Source organism: Eleutherodactylus coqui, chromosome 11 (genome assembly GCF_035609145.1).
Source record: "Eleutherodactylus coqui strain aEleCoq1 chromosome 11, aEleCoq1.hap1, whole genome shotgun sequence".
Lineage (NCBI taxonomy): Eukaryota > Metazoa > Chordata > Amphibia > Anura > Eleutherodactylidae > Eleutherodactylus > Eleutherodactylus coqui.
In genome coordinates this window covers 81,754,651-81,779,966 of record NC_089847.1, presented here as the reverse complement: position 1 = coordinate 81,779,966, position 25,316 = coordinate 81,754,651, and the positions used below count along the sequence as shown (strand labels likewise).

Genomic DNA, 25,316 nt, shown 5'->3' with positions numbered 1-25,316 from the left:
GTATACTCGCCTGTCTGAACGCTGTTGGGCTCTCCTCCATGCAGGCCAGATCTTCTTTCTTCTGCCCAGCGGATGCACTCTGGACGCCGGCTGCGTGCCGGGTGCATGTGCTGTGCCCCCCCCCTTTTTTAAACTCCTGCTTTCCCGTGGTCCCACGGCACATACGCAGTGTCAGCTGTGTCTGAGTCGCAGGGCGGATGGCTTCTATTGACTTCAATAGAAACGGTGGAAGCCATCCGTGTGGGAAAACCACACAAAATGGAGCATGCTGCGGGTGTTTTCTTGCGCGTGCGATTTGCATGCCGGTGGAAAATGACATTCGCAGGTATTTAATTACCTGGGCATGCCTAATGATTTCCTATGAGCGTGGATCGCATGCGCGGGAGACCCGCACGGTTTTAGTAATTCTATTTTCCTCGTGGACATTGGGCCTAAATAGGCTAATCGAGAGTGAACGAGTCAGCGGTGACGTCACTCGCTCGTTCAAATGAGGATCAGCTCGTTTAAAAGAACCCTTAAAGGAGATGTCCCGAGGCAGCAAGTGGGTCTATACACTTCTGTATGGCCATAATAATGCACTTTGTAATGTACATTGTGCATTAATTATGAGCCATACAGAAGTTATAAAAAGTTTTATACTTACCTGCTCCGTTGCTAGCGTCCTCGTCTCCATGGAGCCGACTAATTTTTGGCCTCCGATGGCCAAATTAGCCGCGCTTGCGCAGTCCGGGTCTTCTGCAGTCTTCTATGGGGCTCCGTGTAGCTCCGTGTAGCTCCGCCCCGTCACGTGCCGATTCCAGCCAATCAGGAGGCTGGAATCGGCAGTGGACCGCACAGAAGAGCTGCGGTCCACGGAGGAAGAGGCCATCTTCAGCGGTGAGTAGAGAAGTCACCGGAGCGCGGGGATTAAGGTAAGCGCTCCGGTGAGCTTTCTTTACCTCCCTGCATCGGGGTTGTCTCGCGCCGAGCGGGGGGGGGGTTGAAAAAAAAAAAAACCCGTTTCGGCGCGGGACAACCCCTTTAAGGTCCTTTTACGCACAACGATTATCGCTCAAAATTCGCTGAAAAGCCATCTTTTGAGCGATAATCGTTGTGTGTAAATATGTGCCCATCGTGCACTTTTCGTTCATCGCTGAGTTCAGCTCAGCTTTAAAGGGGTTGTCCCGCGCCGAAACGGGTTTTTTTTCTTTTTCAACAGCCCCCCCCGTTCGGCGCGAGACAAACCCGATGCAGGGGTTAAAAAAGAAAACCGGACAGTGCTTACCTGAATCCCCGCGCTCCGGTGACTTCTTACTTACCTGGTGAAGATGGCCGCCGGGATCTTCTCCCTCGGTGGACCGCAGGGCTTCTGTGCGGTCCATTGCCGATTCCAGCCTCCTGATTGGCTGGAATCGGCATGTGACGGGGCGGAGCTACCAGGAGCCGCTCTCCGGCACGAGCGGCCCCATTCAGAAAAGAAGAAGACCGGACTGCGCAAGCGCGTCTAATCCGGCGATTAGACGCTGAAAATTAGACGGCACCATGGAGACGAGGACGCTAGCAATGGAACAGGTAAGTGAATAACTTCTGATAACTTCTGTATGGCTCATAATTAATGCACAATGTACATTACAAAGTGCATTAATATGGCCATACAGAAGTGTATAACCCCACTTGCTTTCGCGGGACAACCCCTTTAAATCCATCGACCCTGATAAAATGGGCAGTGCTGATAACATTCTTTCAGCAACTGTCCCACTGGAGAAGAATAGTGATGTATTTAGAGAACAGACCACCCGCTGTTTTCTAAATACATGCAAATGAAGCTAATTAGCCTCTAATGGGCTGATTAGCCCTTTAGTGGCTAATGCAAAATGATCACTCAAAACTGTCAGTTTCGGACAAATTTTGAGCGATCATCTGTGTGTGTAAATGCACTTTTAGACTTTTTCCACATCAGATTACTGTATTGTCTGGTGTAATGACAACACTTCCAAGAATAGAAATCACCAGTACTACATACATAGACATTGAGATAGAAAGGAATACTGGGAGATTTCAGCTCTGTGTGAACTGAAATTGTGAAAGGAGCCCTGTTCTAGAATACAGGTTGCAATATAGGATAAGTAGAAAAAAAGTTGTGCTATTTATTTTAAAATGTACTCAACTTTTTATGCAGATTAATTCTATATGTAAAGAGTTTATTACCCCTTAAGGACCAAACGTTGTAAATTTACGGTGCTCGTTCCTGAGTTTTAATCCTGCCCAATTGCAGAAATATGGCGCAGGATTAACCCTTTGAAATCCAATTTTGGATTCAGGGTTTCCTAGGGGCTTTCTCTTTCTGCCATTATACAATGGTGCCATCTGTTGGCTAATGCAGTATGAGATATGCTGGAGAGGCCCCGGCAACAGAGCGGCCAGTAATCTACAGTAAGAATACCCTGCCAGACGTCTTCTGATATCAGAGCCGTACAACCTTCAATCAGAATGTCTTTAGACGTCAGACATTGTATTGGAAAGGGTTAAAACCTATGCTTCTGCAATCAAACAGGAGCAAGTTGGGTTGTCAGCTGTTAGTCACAGCTGAGAACCTACAGGAGAAGGGAGAAGCTGTTTTTAACCACTTCTGCCTTCTCTTTTCCAGGGTACATAACGCTACGTGAGTAGGCGGTCACGTGACCGCCAGGATTCCCTGGCACAGGAGAGCTGCAGGGTCCTAACAGACTCTGATCAGCTCTCCCAGTAACTATTGTCACTATAGGGGGATGTTTTCCCCAGTAACTAGGGCTCCTATGGATGCTACAGTGGAAAAGTGTCAAATAAAAAAAACATGTAAATGACCCCCAGAGGTCTTATATGACATCATGGGGGTCATAGATGGTAACAAAAAATAGTTACAGAAATAAGTAAGAAAAATGACAGAATAAAATAAAAAAATACACATAAAAAAAGAAAATCACCCAAAGCCAATGCCAACCAATGCGCCTTGTAATCCAAAACCATACATATTATATATCAAAACATCAGAAACAAAATGAGGAACCCATTGCCATACTTTATTTTAGCATAAATATACTAATTTAAAAAAAACTATAAATGTTTTTAAAAAATTCTTTTTTTTAGCTTTTTACCTCCAATAAAACAAAAAAAAAACTGAAAAAAGGCAGTGAAAAAGATATTAAAAAATAGCCCTATATGTCACGGGGAAAAAAATGCAGTAAAAATAATTTTGGTAGCTGAAGGAAAAAAAAGGGCAGTAAAACCGCCACATGGGTAAAATCCCTAAAAAGTGTCTGGTCCTTAAGGTACAAAACAGCCTGGTCCTTAAGGGGTTAATATCATGGGTATAAGTCAAAAGATGAGGGATTAAGGGCTTAAACAGATGGGCGTGTTTTAATTTCATTATGCAGCCCTGATAATCGTGGCCGCGTAACGGGACGAAACAAAACCATTGATTTCAATGGTTTCATTTTCACTTGTGGGATTCTTGCGCATTAAATAATACTACACAGAAAAGGAAAAGATAGGGCAGGACCCATGTGCTCACTTTTTTTTTTTTAACTCGCGTGCAATAGCCTGCTGTTTGAATAGTCAAAAAAAACAAAAACAGTTCATGTGCGAATACGCTCTGTGTTAACGAGTGTATTAGCTCATGCACTATGTGTTTAAACCCTCACTTCCAGAACATAGGCTGCTTTTACACCGAGCGATAAATCATTCGCTTCATTCAAATAAATGTTTACTCATTCGCTTGTGCAGCCTGTTTATACAGGCAGATCAATTGTGCGCAATTTTATTAGAAATTGCGATTGCAAATAGTTTAGTCATGCACATTCACTGCACCAGTGAATGAGAATGACTGAACGATCGAATGACATGCGAACGAACGAATATCTTTACGCCTGCATAAAATGAACAACGAACGTAAAGTTAACGAATTCTCTTTCGTCTTCAATCATTGTTTACGATTAATGTTCAAATTCGCACGATCCATCGTTTTTTTGAACGATAATGGTTCCGTGTACGAGATCGCTAACTCTGTAATCGTTGTTGGAGAGCGTTGTACAATATTGTAGTTTACCCAGAGCACATCCGTGTTGTATGTGCTTTGAGTCATCACCCCGTGCACATTGGGAGTGCACATGCACTCTCCTTACACACATGCTCGCTCAGCTCTCCCTCTACACATCCCAACCACCTAACCCTCTCATCTGTGACCTATCCCCTCCCTCCTACCCTCCACCCTCTGCTTATCTGTCTATCTCTCCTACCTTTCTGTGTGAAGAGTCAGGGTCTCCTGCTACTACAACTTATAGACAGCAGATCACAAGGAGAGAAGAGGATACAGACAAAGGGGAGGATACAGGGCAGAGACAAGGGAACAGAATGAGAGACGCAGAAAAGGAAGGAGAAGGGTTCAATCCACGCACATTCTTCTATGACACACACAAATCCTGGTAATTGGGGCTACTTTCTTTCGGACAAGGAATGTTGTGTTTGTTTTGTGATAGTTTACATAGAATGGGGGTGGCTGGACCCTTTGGAATAACTATGTCCCAGTCTAAAGGCAGGCTTTCTCATAGCTCTCTGTCCTTGTCCCTCTCTTACCTTCCTTCTCTATTGAACAGACTGTGCATGTGAATGAATCTGCATAGAAAGGACACTGCTGGACTATTGCCTTGCAAGATTTAAGGACTGGCTTTTAAGGATCTGGGATACCCCATCTAGTAAAATGGACTGCGTGATTGGCAGCTCTCTCGTGTGGCTTTCCATCCTTTTGCATTGTATCCTGACTGCGGTAAGTGTCACAAATAATTTATTGCGGTGTATACGGACTCAGTTATAATTGTAAGCAAAGCTAAAGTTTGTTATTTTGCATAACTCATATTTAGATCACAATGTATCATTAGTTGTTTTTCATAGAATTGAAGCTAAGGACATTATCTTGATACAAGTTATCACACAATGAAATAACAATTTCAGCTATCCGGTATATAATCTGAGGTTCTGCATTGTATCCTGAATCCGGGACTCAGGTGGTCATTTATGGTAATGACACAACGCTAGATTAACAGGCAGCCTCTCAAAGAGCTTAAATAACTATTCAGAGAATGGGAAACTTTCTCCCTGTCTATTCCCCTTTGAAGGCACAGTCCAGCTGACCATCTTTCACTAAGGGTGTATTCACAATAGCAAGTTTCTCACGCGAATTTTGTGTATTGCCAGATGCACAAAACTCACATTGAAATAGACCCCATTGTTTTTAATGAGTCTATTTAAATATGCAATTTATGTCTTGCAGCGATGCTGCAAGATAGGAAGAATGCAACATCTTCTATTTTGTTGCAAGTCCGCAAAAATCTCAGCTATTGGGTGGAAAAAATATATCACACCACACTCGCGTATTTTTAATTTTTCCTATTGAAAATACATGTGATTTTTCACGTGCATGAAATTTTCACGCTCAGCGATGCAATTTTCTTGCAAATCACAATCACTCGAAGTGAACATTTCAATTTGACAAGCACAACAGACCAATATCACGCTCACTTATGTGAATGTACCATCCAACTACTTTATTTGCTTACCTTGTTTTACCTTGTTTTGATGCAATCCGATAACCTTTCGTACTGGATTGTATAATTACGGTAGCCATCAACCTGAACGTTATTACCTTAGTTGGAAAGTTCTCCTAGATCCAAATCAAAAGAGTTCATAGATCTAAAAGTTGATAAATCAATTCTCGCACATCTACTTAAGATATATAGCCGTGTACAGTCACTTCTATACATCCATAACTTCTCTGAAATCACATAGCTCTGTGGAATATGTTATATATATGTAGAATATATAAATATGTTATATATATATATGTAGGCTGCGGTCACACGGGGCGTAAATCCCGCAGAAATGGTTTAAAGCGGCCTTGCCGCCTGTATTCTGCTGCGGCTATCTTTCCCCATTAGACAGACCGCCGCGGAAACAGCGATACAATTGACATGCCGTGGCTTTGAATTCTGTGCGGCATATTAGCTTCAATGCAGCTTGGCCACAATGACTTCTCTGCAGCGTGTGGACGAGATTTTTGCGAATCTCGTCCACTTTGCTGGTTAGTCTTGGGCTTAAGATTGCCGGTGGAATGTCCGTGCGGAAAGTCCACACGGAAATTCCAAGGCAATTCCGCCCTGTGTGAACTTAGCCTCAGGATACAGTTATGAGCATTTGTATCCACACATTCATCTGGTAAATGTAGGTGTGTGCTGGAATTAATGTATAATACGCCTTCTAATAACAAAAAAAAAAATGCCCCCCCCCCCTCAGTGACCAGATGAAATGGAGGGAGGTAGGTATGTTTGGGTGTGGTCATCACATAGGGAACAGTGTGGATCATTGCTACTGTGTAAATAGCTACTACAGAAAACTCAAAAACATCCAGGCTACCAGGTCTTTGAAGGTGCAAAGTGTTTAGCAGTTTTCATGTGTGCGCTGCCTATTGGGGTTCATCCATGGGTTATAGCTGGAAATCATACCATTGGGTTTTAACCCTTAAAACTACAATTTTTCAATATGATGCACCTAATCAGCCTTGGCAAAGCTGATATCAGCCACATTCCTCTACCTCCCTATTAGTACATTCAGTCATTTATGTTATTGAACTTTCGGAAAACATTATTTTGCAAATAAGAAACTAAATAAAGGAACATGCCTTATCTATAAATAAGGGTTTCTGTATCAAGATCTACATTGCATGTCAACCCTATTATACATAATGTCAATTAATACACATGTAGCAGAGACAAATTTGTCACTGAACGGTATGACAACTATTACTTTCAGTCCAATGTAGTAATAACACTGTGATATACATACTTTGTATCTGCTAATCCCCATCCTATCCCCATAGAATGAAAATTATCACTTGTAAATATCAGGTTATCCTCTTGTAATCTTAGTTATATATATTTTGATATTTTTCTTGAACATCTGAGTACCCATAGGGGTGTAGTGGTCCAAAAGAGTATCCTTTTTGGCTTCTATCTGTCTGGTATATATTAGTATACCGCCACCAAAAAGGTATGTAATAGCACAGTATAATATGATATTCCATCCCATGGAGTCTAGTAAATAAAACATATACCATATGATATACTTTTTTAACATAGGAGCCTAAGAGTTACAGATGCCACTGATTGGTATCCATCAAAGACACCTGTTAAATGTGTACGTCATGAGCTTTTCAATAGCTTTTCGTGACATATCCTTTAAACAGATGCCAGTTCAGCCTATGAGTGATGGATGCTTAACAGTGACTTCCATCACCCAAAAGGCTATAATGACATCTGTTTAATGGACCGATCATGAAAATCACAATGTCACCCAAGGGAAACAGCAAAAGTTCTACAGAACACTCTACAAACCGCAAAAACCTCTGTTTGAAAAATGAGAAAAACTCTGACCAAGAATGGTGTTCATGGAAGGACACCAAGAAGAAAGTCGCTAATATCCATCCCAAAAAACACTGTAGCCCATCTTAAGTTTGCCCAAGACCACTTGAATGTTCTGCAACCTTTCTGGGAAAATGTTCTATGGACACATAAGACAAAAGTGGAACTTTTTAGCACAAGTGCGGGAGAATGTATGGGCAGCAGTCCAAAACCACAAGCTGAAGAGATGTTGGTTGATGCTCCAAGACAGTGACCCAAAATACATGAGTAAATGTTGCAATGGTTGGAAAGAAGATTTGTGTTTTGGATTTGCAAAGTTAGAATCCTGACGTAAACCCTATCAAGATAATGTAGCATGACCTAAAAAGGGCCGTGCACACAAGGCATGCCAGAAATATTAATGAACTGAAGCACATTTGCAGAACCTATTTGCCTCTCGTTCGTCTTTCAGTTTCTGCATGCATAAAATTGAACGACTGCCTATTTACTGTGAATGGAGGCGGGCGGGTTGCTCCACCTCCATGCACTAGTGATGACCGTTCCTGCGCAAAATCACAGGAACAATTATTGCTGGGACGGCCTGTCGGGCATCTACATATGACAGGACGTCCAATGTAAAAGGGCCCTAAAAACATGAATAGTACAATTGTTTTGTGTGTTATTAGATTAGTTTGATTGTGTCATCTATAGTTGTGACTTACATAACAATTAGACCACATTTATTAGTAAATGCAGAAATCCATGTAATTCCAAAGGGTTTACTTGCTTTATCTTGCAAGTCTACGTAGTGCCAAAACAGTATAGGATAGAGTAAAGCTGTAATTATGGCTCAAAGACTCTGATCATTATGATAATTATGCTATATATCACCTGATATAGGTAGCAGCATGCCAGATTTTATGTTCCTGTGTAGAAGTACTGCTAGTAGTACACACATGAAGTTACTTGTACTTTTGACCTTATTGGTATCTTACTCCAACGTCATTGTTTTTTGTGTCACAGTGATGTCATCGGCAATCATCAAAATCTACTGCTACGGCTTATCAATAGTGAGTTATATGCAGATAAGTTTTGTAGAAAAATACATTTCTGCAGACCGTCTGGCTACTGTTATCAGATGATATCTGTAATAGGGGAAAAGTACTTAGCTGTTTATAGAGGAAAGGGTTGCAGAAGCTGCATAGAGCCTGTGGGGGAAGGTGAGGGTGGAAAGAAACTTTAGTAGAGTCAAGGGAAACCCTATAGATTGAATATAATGTAAAAATGAATAAAGCAGCTGGTATGACCAGTGCAGCCTGTATTATGTGTGATGAGTGCATTGTGTATTATGTATAAGGAGTGCGTTGTGGCTAATACGCTGCACAAAGAATGAGGACTTTTTTGGAACTTTATTAAAACCATATTTCTTCTGTTTTCAGCTTTCAGCATCTCATACTCCACAGACCCAGAAATTAGAAGGTATTATGTACATGGTCATTTATTCTATACTTCTGCTATAGCTCATCTTAAACTTGGCCGTATATGTAAGGCTGCTATCAGACCTCCTATGATTTGACTGAGCTGATTTTAGATCCCCAAAAACCCTTATGGAACCTCTCACAAGGGATGGGATTACTCCGCAAGACGCAGCCAAATCCGCAGCTGCAGAATTCCACACCCAAATCTGCAGATGTAACTGCGGATTTTGATGCATAATTGCATGCAGGTTTTAGGCCACTTTCAGTTCTGCAGCTAAATCTGCAGGTAGCCTGCGAATTTTGGTGTGGAATTTACCATGGCTTGCGGTGTGTTGTGTGGACTATTCTGTCTGTATGAAATGTCCCTTTGGATGAATTCACACATTGTGGAATATTCTTACAGAATGTCCATGGTAGATTGTGCACCAAAATTCCGCAACTAAGCACAGTACAATGTAAGAGAATGGAGTTTTAATGGTGCGGAAAATACCCTCATTAGGGTGCCCACCCACTAGCGTTTTTTTACTGCGAAATTCGCAGCGTTTTTTTTTTCTGCAGGGGTCTTTGGGCTATGGGACATGCAAAGCTAAAATCGCGATCCCGATCGCGATTTTTACATTACAAGTCCCATAGACCCCCTGCAGAAAAAAAAACCTGCGAATTTCGCAGTGAAAAAAAACGCCAGTGGGTGGGCGCCCTAAGACTGCGTCAGACAGAACAGATCTCGCGTTTTGTCTCATGGATTTCATATACATATTTTAGGCAGGGCAGGAACAGTATTAACTTTTCAACACTGTATTGCAGGCATGTGTATGAGAACATATTGTATAATTGCTGGCTATGGCAACTGACAACCTAGAATATGATATTTCAGGATATAAAAACATTGTAGCCGTACTGAGTGCATTTGGGGAAGGGAGACCATCATTCCTCCTGCCGCTGCATAATACACACATGGCAATATCCCATAGCTATACCCAGCAATATCAGCAATAGTTTCAGAGATAATGCTCAATGCATGGGCTATAATATGACTTGCACTAGGTTACACATTTGGAATAAGTCACAGACAAGGTTAGGATTGAAATATATTATACAGGGTGATTCAGAAAGAACAGCGCAAAAGTATTTATTGCTGATTTATTCATACATAAATGGACATATAACAGCTAGAATAACATTAAAAACAGATAGACCTCTTCATTTTTTAATTCACCTTACAAATGCTCGATGTGGGCGCTGGGGGCAACAGCAGATGTCAAGTCGGTAGTCCAGTCACGTCCCTGCTAGAGATGAGCGAGCATACTCGCTAAGGACAATTGCTCGATCAAGCATTGTCCTTAGCGAGTATCTCCCTGCTCAGAAGAAAACATCCGTCTGCCAGCGCAGGTGAGAGGTGAGTTGCGGCAGTGAGCAGGGGGGAGCGGGGGGGGGGGGGAGAGAGGGAGAGAGAGATCTCTCCTCCGTTCCTCCCCGCTCTCCCCCGCCGCCGGCAGCCGAATCTTTTCTTCCGAGCGGGCAGGTACTCGCTAAGGGCAATGCTCGATCGAGTAATTGCCCTTAGCGAGTTTGCTCGCTCAACTCTAGTCCCTGCATATCCTATGGTATCAATTTCACTGCAATGGAGATGTGGTGTTTTAGGTCATCTAGTGTCCCCAATGGTGCCCACATCAAACATATGTTAGGTACATTAAAAACTTGAAGACTGCTTCTGTATTTTCATGTAATTTTGGCTGTTGTATGTCAATTCATGTAAGAATAAATCAGCTTTTACTTTTGCGCCATTCTTTTTCAATCACCTTGTATGATTACACAATAGATTGCAGTCCATATTCCAGGTAGATATAGATACGCAGAAAATGAAGAAATTATGTTTAAATTATAACATACTAAATATTGAGGACATGATACACTAAGCACAGCCCTGTTATTTCACTTTTTGCTCAGCACCAAGTATGCATGTTATTGGCTAATGGGGGACCAGTGGTGCTAATAAATTGCTAGGCCAAAAAGTTTTCATATAACAGTAACTCATGTTTGTGGCTTTAGTTTACTTGTTTTATCTTTCTGTGTGTAAATACTATTTCTTCTATAGTCCACCATACATGCCTTGGAAAGCCCTATAACTGCAGCTCTTCTATGTGACATAATAAGACAATTGTTATGGTGTGTGTTTTGCAGGCCAGGCCTGGTTGGATATATTCAACAGGAGTAAGTGCCAGCCTCGGTGGATCCTTCTTAATCTGCTAAATGAGTTTCCACAGTTTTCAGACGTTCTCTTCAAGCCGCCATGTGTGTCAGTCCAGCGCTGTGCCGGCTGCTGCCTGGATGAAACGCAAAGCTGTTTCCCCTTACAGGCAAATATCATCAAAATGCAGGTGATTATGATTACTTATTCATCTTCCAGTTCTGTACCTGAAATAATAGTAGATACAAACCGCATACTGGAATGTGATTTACGAGTATTGCTTTAATGCAGACGCATCATTATCATCATCATCATCATATGTGAACAGGCAGAAGAATCCCAGGCAAATCGTAACTAATGCTAAATAGAGCTACATTTGGCGCATCTTTCTAGACATGATAGACACTTTTCTCTTCATTACGCCACTTCTTTGCTTGTGTACTTTACTCTAAAATAATGGCGCACACCATTAATAAATCTAATGGATTTTAACCGTGCCTCCTAAGCCTTTACAATTCCACTTAGTGACACCTACACTTCTAAACTTTTTTCAGAATTTTCTAGTGAGGTGTAAGGGCTTGTTCACACAACCTTGGAACAAAGTATTTTACCAATGTAAATCTAACACTTTAATCCACAACAGAGCGACAGATCTACACACCACGGCGTTCAATAGAAGGCTAAAATGGAGAGGATTTCACAGCAGATTCGAGTGTTGTATGCAAAAATAAAGGGGTTTTGTCATTTAAAAAAAATTCTATACTCACCTATTCCTCCACAGGCAGACTCCTTACGTCATCTTCTCCTCGCTGATCTTCTCCAGTCCCCCGGGTCAACTCACTGCAAGCTGGACGGATCCTCTTCTATTTGTTATGAAGCGGGCATTAATCGCATTCTTCTTCCTGCAGGTCAGTGAAGGTCACGTTCCTGTGATGTAGCGTTCACTGGGAAGGAAGGAATGCTGATCTATTGCAGAGACAGCGGGCATGCACAGTCTTTGCAATAGCTTGGCACTCCCTGCAAGGCTGTGAACTAGTGACGTAGCGTACATTGCCAAGCAGGAAGAAGACTGCCTGTGAATGTACGTAATGTCACAGGAAGCAGAAGAGTCAGCCAGCTGGAGGTGAGGTGACCCGGGGGACTGCAGGAGACAAGAGAAGATCAGCGAGGAGAAGATGCAATAGACTGCCGGGGGAGGAATAGGTGAGTATAGAATTTTTTTCCTGATGATAGAACCCCTTTAAGCAGCATGAACAAAGCCTAAAAGTATCTGAAATACATATTAAACTTGGTGCACAGCATGTATGGCAGCTTTTCGACACAATTTAGGCTTAGTAAATCTCCTCCATTGAGTTGTGTGTAATCTTGTGGACTGCAACTGTTACTCAATAAGAAAAATCGATCAGTAGCGCTACAAAAAGTCACCAAGTAGCTCAGACCCGTGCAATAAGCAGGACCACCAATCTTCTACTGATGCTACCAAGGAACGTTCGGTCTGAATATGTGAAGGCAGAGGCGTAACTTGAAACTCCTGGGCCCCAATGCAAAACCTGTAACAGGGCCCCCAACCATAATGCTTTATTGAATTACGGGGCTCCTTATATGGAGAGGAAAGGCCTTTATGGGCCCCCTAAGGCTCCTGGGCCCGGGTGCAACCGCATCCCCTATAGTTATGCCAGTGTGTAAAGGGTATATTCACAATTATTGTAAAGCAAATTTGAGCATGTCTTAGAGTGAATTGCAGCAGTTTTGTAATGTGGTATTTGGCTGTATGGCTTCTATAGGTGAACCGAGTGCTAAAAAAGTATAAGGTTGCACGATTTTGCTGCAGAATAAGTGGCTGCGCAGCATAAAGATAATTCCACTCGATACGTGTGAAAGCACCTGAGGCCTCCGTCAACACAGTAGCACCATGTGCAGAAAGATGTACAACAGTACGCAGTGTCGTACTGGGGTACCCAGGGCCCACCGTAAAGTTCATTTTGGGGGCCCATTTATACAATGCTGCATGCAAATATTATCTGATCTCCATTAGCAAATTCCCAGCCACTGCATGCTCCATACACATCAATAGAAAGCTGGCTGCATCTCTGTGAATTTGGTTTGCATATGACCTCAATCTTAAGAAGGGTCCTTGTGGTCATGAGAATCTGCAGCAGTTAGGGCATGCTGGGCTTTACAGGCGGAAGCAATGACAGGAATGTGAAAATCAATGCATTTTAATTACCTACCGGTAGCAGCAAAGTGGACACACATGTTTTTTTTAAGTAGTAGCTGCTGTCTGGCCATTGCATCAGACTGTTTGTGCCTTTGAGACTCCTCTCTGCTACCTGGCTCTTGTCTTGGACTAGTGGCCTCCCAGTAATATCTGCTCAGGCAGTAGCAAGAAGCTGCAGGATGTTTAGAGATGCGACCCCCCACAATGGCTTAAGGAAGACAGGGCCCAGGAGGTAAGAATGGAGGATACTGGTCGCTCAGTTCGCATACATGTCATCTCAGGCAGCCAATGTGTCTATAAAAATGGGTCAACCACCCAGTTTCTTATCTGAAAAATAGATTGGTTGTGATGCTGTATGCTGCCTATGTGTATATAGTGCAGGTAGATGAAAGGCTGGGGGTCCATTCCTGCTCAGAGCCCATCGGGGGATTCACCTGTTCCCCTGTGGGCAAGTCCGAGCCCATACATAGTCAATGTGCCGCCATATGTTGCCATATTACGAAATTAATCTCTCTACATGTCATGCATCTTGGAGACAAAGGCTTTGTAATATGGAGTGACACAATTTTGTTTCTTTCTGAGGGCTCAGTCACACAGACATCTTAATGTGCGTTTTTCCATGTGTTAAAAAAAATTGGACTAGATAGAACCAATGCTTTTCAATGGCAGCTGTCACATGTGCGAATTTTACATGTGGAAAAACGCCTGCGGCGAAAATTATGGGACACCAGTTCACAAAACGCATGTAACTGTGGCAAACCGGTGTTTTGTGTATGTGAAACCCCTGGATGCTGTTGCATCTAGGGCTTTCACCTTGTGCTCAATGGGGTCAGCGGCAGCAGCGCCGACCCCATTGAGGACATATAATGAAGATCACGATCCTCTGCCACAGCTGTCACAGCTGTAGCAGAGGAGAGCAATGTTCTCACATTGAATTCAATGGAGCTGGCAATACAGCCGGCCCCATTGAAAGCAATGGGCTGCCGGCAAGCCCTGCATTGATTTTGGGGGAAGAGCTTAAAATATAAGCCCTTCCCTGAAAATCAATCCAAAAATGTGTAAAAAAAATAAATCTATACTCATTCATGAATGGGTGAGTGCTGCCTCTGATTGGCTGAGCGCAGGGACCAATCAGAGGCAGCTCTCAGCTGCCATTCAATTGCTGAGAGCTGCCTCTGATTGGTCACAGTGCTCAGCCAATCAGAGGCAGCCCTTTCAGCAGGCGGGGATTTTAAATCCCCGCCTGCTGAAAGCTCCTCATAGCAGTGCAGGAGAAGAGCCGGCTGGACGCAGCTGAGCCATGGCAGCTGCAGAGAGGTGAGTATAGATTTTTTTTTAACATTTTCGGATTGATTTTTCAGGGAAGGGCTTATATTTTAAGCCCTTCCCCGCTTGCCAGCAGCCCATTGCTTTCAATGGAGATGGCTGTATTGCCGGCTCCATTGAATTCAATGGGAGAACATCGCGATCCTCTGCCAAAACTGTGACACCTGTGGCAGAGGATTTCTTCATCTCCGCGGGAAGTCCCATTGTCACTGGACACTGTGACAATGCTGTCACAGTGTTGAGTGACAAAGGAACTCCCCGCGGAGATGAAGAAATCCTCTGCCACAGCTGTCACAGCTGTAGCAGAGGATCGCAATGTTCTGTGTATGTCAATGGGGCTGCTGCCAGCCCCATTGACCACAGGTGAAACCCCTGGATGTGACAGCATCTAGGGGTTTCACATCCAAGAATCCCCTGCTGCAGCTGTCACAGCCGCAGCAGGGGATAGCGGGCAGCGCTCTTTTTGAGCGGATAAATACCACTAGGCGCAGTTTTTCCACTGTGACGCCCACTTCCGTCACGCTAATTTTTGAACGCATCAGTTATGTGCACAAAAATTTGTGCGGCAAAACGCCCATGTGACTGGGGCCTGATTCTGAATGAATGAAATAAAAAACTCTTCAATGTGCCTGTGAATGAAATGGAAGGCACAGATGGATCCCATAGAAGTCTGAGGTTGATGTAGTAAAAATTGAACCTTTTATGGGAGTCGTCATAAACTGAAGCGCATGAAGCCTAAGGCCACCTGCACATAAAATGGCTTTTTTTCTCGGGAAGTAGTAGCATGCTTTTGTATACAATGGAAGGTAAGTGGCACGGGGGTCCTTCACTGTGTGAGTAGTGGGAACCTCGGAGCTTGAACCCACCATCGATCAAATATTTATAGCCAATCCTAAGGGCCTATGGGTAGCCTGTCAATGTTATAGGCTAGTAAAACCACTTTATGTTCTACACCAGACAGCATGGAAATGTAACATAAAAACTTGAATATTTTACCTTTTTTTCAGGTTCAGGTTCATAAAATCAAATCAGATCCAGAGTTCACCGAAATCTCAGTTATTCAACACACAGAGTGTGAATGCAGGTAAATAGATCGCATGCATCTACAATGTACTCTGTGAGGCTATTTGTGGCTGTTAGTACGGCCTGGCTCGCTATTTGGGACAGCTTGTGTCACTAGCTCGGGCACAAAGGAGTGTTCTGGCATTACAACCAGGGCTGACATAGCAGGTGCATCCTGAATAATAAGGGCTTGACAAGGATCAGGGTAACAACTGAAATAATTTGTGTCACATGCCAGCATAATCAACACTCATTATTGTCTCCCAAAAGCCAGGTAAGCTGACTCTTATTTTTCTATTTGACAGGGAATATTTCCCTGTGAAATCAATTCGTAAAGCTAATTCCACACGGGCGATTGCGATTTTGCCATGGTAAATAATATCGCATCGCATCGCTGCCACCCGCAATATGATCGTGCAACAAAATCGCACAATTTTTTTAATTGCAAAACTCAATGGGACTTTGTAATGTTAAAAACTGCATCGCAACGTGTGTTTGTAGCGTTGCGATGCAAAAAACACATACCCAATAGACAATACACGGGTGATTAAAAAAAGACAAAACGCAGAAAGATAGGACATGTCATGATTTTTAACTCATGAACATCACATGAGAGAAAAAAAATCGCATATGGGCAAGAAACCATTGAAAAGCATTGGTTTATTAAACTGCCTTTTTACTGGCTAAAGCAGAAGGCAGAAAACGCGCCAAAAATGCGTCTTAGCAGCGCTGCTGATTAGAGCCGCCTGATTGGCTCTTCGGCACCACGTGACTACACAGCGTGCACGCGGATTGCCTTCAGCAGTCGTGCACTACACACTACAGTTAAGCAGCCGTGCACAGACCCCCCTTTAGGGTTAGGGTTAGTGCTAACCCTAAACCTAACCTTAACCCTTACCCTAAACCTAACCCTAGCCCTAAACCTAACCCTAAAGGGAGTCTGTGCACAGCTGCTTAAGTGTAGTGTGTAGTGCATGGCTGCTTAAGGCAATCCGCATGCAGGCAGTGTAGTCACGTGGTGCCGAAGAGCCAATCAGGTGGCTCTAATCAGCAGCACTGTTTAAGTGTGGCTGAAATCCCAAATATGTCTCCCGGCTCTTCCAGCCTCCTCCCCCTGCAGAGAGGGACGCCGTATATAGGCCCGGCATGAAAACTCGTCCAATATAAAGTAATCTGAATAAGCCCTAAGGGCGCTTTCACATGGCAGTTTTTATGTTCAGTTTTTTGTGGGACAAAACCTGGAGTGGGTCCAAAATATGGAAGACATGCAAATCTCTCCATTATACTTTCTCTCCACTCCTGGTTTCGGTTCACAAAAAAACTGAACACAAAAACTTTGTTTGAAAGCGCCCTAAGGCTGCCTTCACACTGACTACAAAATCGCACGATTTGCTATGTTTTGTAGCCCATGTTTCCCTATGGAGCCTCCTTTTTTATCGCATCCGTTGGCACTAACTTGCGATTTTCGTGCGACGTGATTTTATCATTAGAAAGTCCTATTAACTTTCTCGCTATTAGATAAATTATAACGCTAAAATCACGCGAGAAAATTGCGGGTAGCAGTGATGCAATACTACATTTTTCCCAAGGAAAAAAGCGTCACTGACGCTACAAAATTGCGTGTACATAGCTGATATCACTGTTGCACGTGTGAAAGAGGCCTAAACAATGTATTGAATTGAATCCTTGGCTAAATGTTCTTCTGCTGAGTTCCTAATGCAGATAGTCACGGCACATTAGGATGATAATACTACAATCTACAGATAAAGACCAAAGAATCAAAGACATTTGGGTTCCACAAAGTTAGTTGGGACATACGGTATTTATCTAACATGTGCACACAGGTAGCAGTAAAACATTTTAATACCGAGGTGATGAACGCTTTGTGCAATTCTCAGGTTTGTCGACCTGTTGGTATTTGCAAATGAGCAAACAAGGCCGGTTTGGGCCTCAGTTTGCTCTCTTGCACAGAAAGTGAATTATGTCTTCTTATAGAATGTAAAGCAGTCAGTAATCCACTTGTTCTGCAAATTGTCGATCACAGGGCTTCCTTTAAATTCCACTTGTGTTCATTAAGATAGAAACATTTTCATGCCTCATTAATTAGAACTCAGGTAATCTTCTTTAGGCAATTTAATAGTAGACGTTTATGTAGGAAATTCTAAATATGTGCTGAATTTTGCCTATGAATAACAGTATAATTATTTTACTGCATTGCAGACCCCATGCCAATATCACGCTGAAGGCTAGCAGGTATAGTTTTCAGCTTTATTTACCAATGCTGTATGTTGTTTTCCATTTTGCCTTTACTGTACATTATACATATCTGTTTTAGCATAAACTTAATTTTATTGGATTTTTCACAATAACAAGATTAATACATATAGTAATTATAATGAGTTACCAGTTCATATTACAATAGGGAGAAAACAAATGGTTGCACAAGGAAACAAAACAATGTTACACTATCGATGCTTTCAGGTGTGTAAAAAACAATAGTCATAGGCTTCAACCATTGTCCACGATATCATAGCAGATACATTAGTTTGTATAAAAATTAAGCTACCTCATTTAGAAAAAACGATAGAGGACAACTAAAAAAGGTAGGAAAGGGTAAGGGAAAAGGTGTAGGGAGAAGTTCGAGGCTTATGGAATATACACTCTTGGTCAAACATAAATCAAGCTCCTAGAAGGAGTTGTCATTTTGCTGCAAATCTCAGCATGCCTATAAAAAGGCTCTCAGAGGCTATTTGTGTGTAGTGGACCTCTTTTAACCCTTGTGTTGAGCTTGTTGAGCACTGGACACATCCATGACCAAATCGAAGAGGTTACGCCCAAAGGTTGAGTGCCTCAGTCCTACCTTTGCTGTGGAGCAGCACGCTCCCTCCAATGCTGGTCTGGGGGGGCCATTGCATGCGACAGTGGGCCACTACTGTTAGGGATAATGACAGCTCGGTGATATGCTCAGGATTTCCTGCAGCCACATATGTTGCCTCTCCATTTTCCAGCAGTATAATGCTCAGCCGCACACACAAGGGGGTTACAGGAATGTCTCCACAACATTGTCACACTTCTGTGGCTGCTCGGTTGCCAGAACATGTATGGGACCACCTGGATGCCAACTTCAACAGCCTATGAGTTTGCACAATCTAGAGGCTCAGGTACAGCAAATGTAAAATGATATGCCGCAGGACACCGTAGAATCATAGAATAATACAATGGTAGAGTTGGAAGGGACCTCCAGGATCATCTGGTCCAACCCCCTGCTCAGTGCAGGATTCACTAAATTATCCCAGACAGATATTTGTCCAGGCTTTGTTTAAGCACTTCCATTGAAGGAGAATTCACCACCTCCTGTGGTAACCTGTTCCAGTCATTAATCACCCTCACTGTCAGAAAGTTTTTTCTAATATCTAATATGTGTCTCCTCTCTTTCAGTTTCATCCCATTGCTTCTACTCTTTCCTTGTGCAAATGAGAATAGGGCTGATCCCTCTGCACTTTGACAGCCCTTCAGATATTTGTAGACAGCTATTAAGTCTCCTCTCAGCCTTCTTTTTTGCAAGCTAAACATTCCCAAATCCTTTAACTGTTCCTCATAGGACATGATTTGCAGACTGCTCACCAACTTGGTGACTCTTCTCTGAACTTGCTCCAGTTTGTCGGTCTTTTTTAAAGTGGGGTGCCCAGAACTGGACACCGTATTCCAGATGAGGTCTGACTAAGGAAGAGTAGAGGGGGATAATTACCTCACGTAATCTAGACTCTATGCCTCTCTTAATACATCCCAGAATTGCGTCCGCCTTTTTGGCTGCTGCATCACATTGTTGACTCATGTTCAGTCTATGATCTATTAGTATACCCAAGTCTTTTTCACATGTGTAGCTGCTTAGCCCAATTCCTCCCATTCTGTATGTGTTTTGTTCATTTTTCTTGCCCAAATGTAAGACTTTGCATTTCTCCTTGTTAAATACCATTCTGTTAGTCGCTGCCCACTCTTCAAGCTTTTCTAGATCCATTTGAGTACTCTCTTTCTCTTCTCTAGTGTTAGCTATCCCTCCTAGCTTTGTGTCGTCTGCAAATTTGATAAATTTCCCATCAATTCCCTCCTCCAGATCGTTTATAAAAATGTTGAACAACACTGGGCCTAGGACAAAGCTTTGTGGTACCCCACTTGATACATTCTTCCACTTGGATGTGCAGCCATTTATGACCACTCTTTGAGCATGATCACTCAGCCAGTTGTGAATCCACCTAACAGTTGCCTTGTCAATCCCATATTTGGTTATTTTTTCAATAAGTATGGTATGAGATACTTTGTCAAATGCTTTACTAAAGTCAAGATGTACTATCTACCGCATTTCCCTGATCAACCCAGTTAGTGATTCTGTCATAGAAGAAAAATTAGATTCGTCTGGCATGACTTGTTTGTTACAAACCCATGCTGGCTCTGGTTAATTACTCCATTTTTATCCAAGTACTTGCATACATGCTGTTTAATAATTTGTTCAAAGATCTTTCCCGGTATAGAAGTCAGGCTCACAGGCCTGTAGTTTCCTGGATCCACCTTCTTCCCTTTTTTGAAGATAGGGACAACATTTTCCCTTTTCCAATCTTCTGGAACTTCTGTTCTCCAGGAATTTTCAAAGATTATGGCAAGTGGTTCAGCAATTACCTCTGCTGCTTCCATTAGTATCCTAGGATGTAATCCATCTGGACCTTGAGACTTGAATTAATTTAAGTTAGCTAAGTGTTCCCTCACGACCTCTCTGCTTATACGGTAGATAGTCTGCATTTCTTTATCCCCACAATAGCACAGGGAAGATCAGTTGCTGTTCCATCTACTTTCTGAGAAAAAACAGATACAAAATAGGAATTTAAAAGTTTGGCCTTCTCAACATCATTCTTAAGCAATTCACCATTTTCATCTTGTAAGCATCCGATAGCATCTTTGACTTTTCTTTTGCTTTTGACATACCCCCAAAATTCTTTAGATATTCCCCCCTCTTTCCATTTGATAAACCTGAACCTGTATGCCTCCATGCTCACATCCAAGCTAGAGGTGGCTCAACAGGGTACTAGGGCCTCCATGACCGACCTTATCACATTTTACATCCAAGCTGGAGGTAGTACAACAGGGTACTAGAGCCTTCCTTTAAGGGGTCAGTTTTCCACAATAATTTATCCTTTTGCTCTGATATTGTAATCACTTACTTATATTAACTTTACAATCACACGGAGAAAGTTTTATTTGATTCCAACAACTCCTTACAGGTGCTGGAATTTTTTGGACAATGAATGCACATTTAAAAATAAAATAGTCAGTTGTTTAAATCTAGGGGGCGCTCTGCGAATATCAGAGCCATTAAAAAAAAACTGCAGTTTCTTTCATTTCGTTATAACGGTTCATAACCATTCCAGCTCCTGCCTACATACATGTACTAATATACACCTCCTTGTACGGGAAGTATTTCTTCATAAATATAATGTGGTGGTTCGTATTGCCAATCCATGCAGGCAGTCACCCATTGACAGTGAGCGGAGTCAAAGAGCTAGCAGCTGAATCTAATGGAGTTCGGTGCAGCGCAGGGGGAAGATATACAGAGAAAAGAAGAATTGTGAACGAGGCAGCCAGACTTCAGCTGCAACGTTATAGAGCTGTCCCTGCTGTTCAGAAGGCACGATAGGTTCTCTTTAGAGGGTTTTCCAAGCTGTAACATTTATTTTCAGCCCATAAATTTAAGCTCGAGAAAGCTTATGGCCCATTTACATGCAAAGACAATCTTTCAAATGATTGAAAGATTTTCAGTTTTAGCGATCATTTTGCATAAAGTGTTAATAGACACTAATGTTCATTAACACTTTATTAGCTTCCTTTCCTATAAAAGGACCTCTGGAAGCTGTTTGCAGAGCACAGCATGTGATCTGATCTCTGCAAACAGCTCCATTGTTCTAGCACGGGCTGTCGGCTGAATACAATGTAATCTCTGACTCCCATGCAGAACACAGAGTGCAGTCCCTGTTCTCCTCTCTAGGGCTGAACAATGGATTTTAAGGTGAGCTTTAGCCGAAAAGTAAATAATAGCAGCATTTACACACAACGATGATCACTCATTTGAGCGATAATCATTGCGTGTAAATAGACCTTTAGTTTATATCACCCAAGTGCTAATAAAAACAGTACACAGTGCTAGACAAAGAAGTGCACAGGAATCGCAAACTCTCTCCAGAAACAAGAAAAGCTTCCATAAACCTATACCCTACCGAGACCAGAAGGAACTGCAAAGGTTAAAGGGTTTTTCTCATGAGAAACAACCCCTATTAGAATGCACCACCTGGAGCGAAGAGTTGAACACTCTGGGTCTTACTCCCGGACGCTCAGGCAATGAGCTGATTATGCTGGGGAAAACCGCAACTATCCAAGCATTTCCTCCTGTAAGAGTTGTAGTGGAAAAGTATTACATGAAGGTGATTCCGATGAATGGTCATCCTGCAACACAAAAACAGCTCAGAGGGCCTATAAACAGGAGTTGTAATCTTGGCACCAACCCTTTAAAGGGGTTGTCCCGCGGCAGCAAGTAGGTCTATACACTTCTGTATGGCCATATTAATGCACTTTGTAATGTACATTGTGCATTAATTATGAGCCATACAGAAGTTATAAGAAGTTTTTCACTTACCTGCTCCGTTGCTAGCGTCCTCGTTTCCATGGAGCCCGTCTAATTTTCGGCGTCTAATGGCCAAATTAGACGCGCTTGCGCAGTCCGGGTCTTCTTCTTTTCTCAATGGGGCCACTCGTGCAGGATTCCGGCTCCGTGTAGCTCCGCCCCGTCACGTGCCGATTCCAGCCAATCAGGAGGCTGGAATCGGCAATGGACCGCACAGAAGCCCTGCGGTCCACCGAGGGAGAAGATCCTGGCGGCCATCTTCAGCAGGTAAGTAAGAAGTCACCGGAGCGCGGGGATTCAGGTAAGCGCTGTGCGGTGTTCTATTTTAACCCCTGCATCGGGGTTGTCTCGCGCCGAACAGGGGGGGGGGGGGTTGAAAAAAAACCAAAACCGTTTCGGCGCGGGACAACCCCTTTAAGGATGGATGGCGAAAGCTTAGAGAGAACCCAACTTCTTCACCTCATCTCTTTCTCATGTCACTTGTATGGATGAAACATGCTGCCTACATGTATGACCTCACCTCCATTTATGTCCGCCTCACCTTATTGTAGAGCTTAGGGGGCAGTTGTACCCTATTCTCGTAACTAGTAGGGCGCTGAGCACTCAGACCCCAAATGATAGTGTTGCAGGGGAAAACTACTTTACCAAAGCACGTTCCATAAGCTAGATATTTGCGTCACGAAGCAGAATACAGTGGGACCAATTTAGCTCAGTTCAGTTCATTTTATGCTCCCTCACCTTAGTTAAACCCACATGAATTAACTTTTTTACTTCCCTCAGCTGAGTTTTATTTGCTGATGTCTGAAAAAGCTGGATAGATGAACTAAGTAGTTTTACTGTGCCTTCTGCTAACTCCAGCTCTAACTGTAGTTGAACAGCTGGTGAGTCACCAGCCGACTGCTATGTGTGCCATATTACATCCATATAGTCAGTATCTGTCATTAATTCAGCATATCTTCTCTTCTTTTATTAGTTTAGTATGACTTTTCTTCTTTTACACTGCAACACAAAATGTGACCTGAAAGGGTCGAATATTTTAGCAAGATGCACTGAAAGACGCAGAAAATTTCACCCCAAAATCCCTATGTAGACATGTGGGTATTGGAGCAAAATTCTGCAACTACAGATAGAGGGCGGCTTCACACTGCTGTATGCGCAACTATGCTCGCCGCTACAGAGCGTACTTATGTATAAACGTGGGTTTTTTTTGCCTTCTCTGGCTGTTCAAACTCCCCATCATAGCACAAGGGTTTGAAAACAACAGCGGGAAGTTAGGTACTGCCCTGACTGTCCCACATGTAGTGAATACTACGTGGGGGGAAAAATAGGGCAAGTCCTATCTTTTCTCGACTGTACGATTAACGGGAGAGAATACTGCTAATGAAAATGAAACCACTGAAATCAATGGTTTCGTTTTGTCCCGTTACGCGGCCATATTTATCACCGCCACATATTGGGACAAAATCACGCCATAAGCTGCATCTTTCAGTGCATCTTGCAGAAATATTCCGCTCGTCTGAAAGCACCGTTAGGGTTTATTTACAGGGATGAGTTTCCTGTGCGAGTTTTGTGCGCTGCAGAAAAATCCCATGAAAATAGAATCCATTATTTTAAATGGGCCTATTTAAATGAGAGTTTTCTCCTGCCCATTATTTGCTATGGGCAAGTTAAAAATCCTATTGCTCTCCCATCTACATGCAAGCTTCATGCAAGTACGATACGATTGGAAATAATATGCAATTTTCACATGAATGAAAATCACAGGTTTAAGAATGTGATATCGGTTACCGTTCCTCAGACCGATGTATCGGTTACACTCGCCCGTGTAAATGTAGCCTTACTAGATGTTTTCTTGACATTTAGAACTTATTGTTCTCTTTACATCTACTTCTCTTACTCTGTGTGGTTTTCTTTCTCCAGGCTCATCGCTCATTCAGGTGACAAAAAGGCAAAGAAAAGGAAGCGGAAAGGGAAAAAGGGGAAAGGAGCCTCTAAAAATGCCAGGTTTGTAGCAGGAAGGAGGGTGAGTGACATGTTAGCATGTGGTAAGGATAGCTGTGTCATGGGAAGGTCTGCTGGGATGTCAAAGGGGAGAGATCAAAGGGAAAGTCTGACAAAAGGGATCATGTTAGTTTACTTTCCTGAGAAGTAACACTGGAAATGAACAGACAGTGAACTCAACTACCTGGCAAGTAGAATGTGCCCTCATCAACTATCTACAATCTCAGGGGATCATTTAGTTTTTTTATCTTGTGTTTTTCTAATTAGTTATTTCTGTATTTCCCCCAGAGCAGCCCCAGCACTAATAGTGACCCCCAAAGGGGCTTTAGTGGTTATAGTGACCCCGCACAGCTGCCCCAGCGGTAATAGTGACATCCCACAGGGGCCCCAGCGGTAATAGTGACACCCCACAGTGGTCCCCAGTAGTAATAGTGACACTTCACAGCGTCCCCAGTAGTAATAGTGACATCCCACAGTAGCCAGTAGTAATAGTAACATCTCACAGTGGCCCCCAGTAGTAATAGCAACATCCCACAGTGGCCCCTGTAGTAATAGCCCCCCCCCCATGAGACCCAAATATCCCCCCACCTCATCTGCTTGGCGCTGTTACTGCCACTGATCCTAGGAGCACACTGCGACGTGCTTCCAGACACCTTCTCCCCTCCCCTGCTCTCGCCGAACCAAGTAGGAGACGTCAGAGGAGGGGGGGGGAAGATCCCGGCTGCACACTGACATCACAGTGTGCGCCGGCATCAGCGCTGCTGAGTGAATACCAGCAGGGAAGCTGCGGCACCCCTGCCGGTATTTACTAATGTGGTGAGCGGCCGATGGCGGCGAGTGCCAGCTGGGAAGGCTCTGAGTGCCGCCTCTGGCACGCGTGCCATAGGTTCGCCACCACTGTATTAGGACAACTACTAAGGGTGCACTGTGTAGCCATGTCTGGGTCCCCTGTATTATAGTACAAGTACTA

General features: G+C 43.1%; 1 protein-coding gene across 2 annotated transcripts in view; it reads left to right on the top strand.

Moving 5' to 3' along the window:
• The window catches only part of LOC136582045 (vascular endothelial growth factor A-like), a 75,821-nt gene that overhangs the window by 39,930 nt on the left and 10,575 nt on the right, over window positions 1-25,316 (top strand). Inside the window, exons 1-7 of one of the 2 annotated variants that reach the window (XM_066582803.1) lie at window positions 4,178-4,439; window positions 4,611-4,780; window positions 8,846-8,885; window positions 11,066-11,262; window positions 15,624-15,700; window positions 17,899-17,931; window positions 24,266-24,349. In XM_066582803.1, coding sequence (XP_066438900.1) covers window positions 4,715-4,780; window positions 8,846-8,885; window positions 11,066-11,262; window positions 15,624-15,700; window positions 17,899-17,931; window positions 24,266-24,349 — 497 coding nt within the window. In that variant the 5' untranslated portion in view covers window positions 4,178-4,439; window positions 4,611-4,714. Of the gene's footprint in view, window positions 1-4,177; window positions 4,440-4,610; window positions 4,781-8,845; window positions 8,886-11,065; window positions 11,263-15,623; window positions 15,701-17,898; window positions 17,932-24,265; window positions 24,350-25,316 lie in introns of those variants that run through there. The other variant, XM_066582804.1, reaches the window with a different exon arrangement.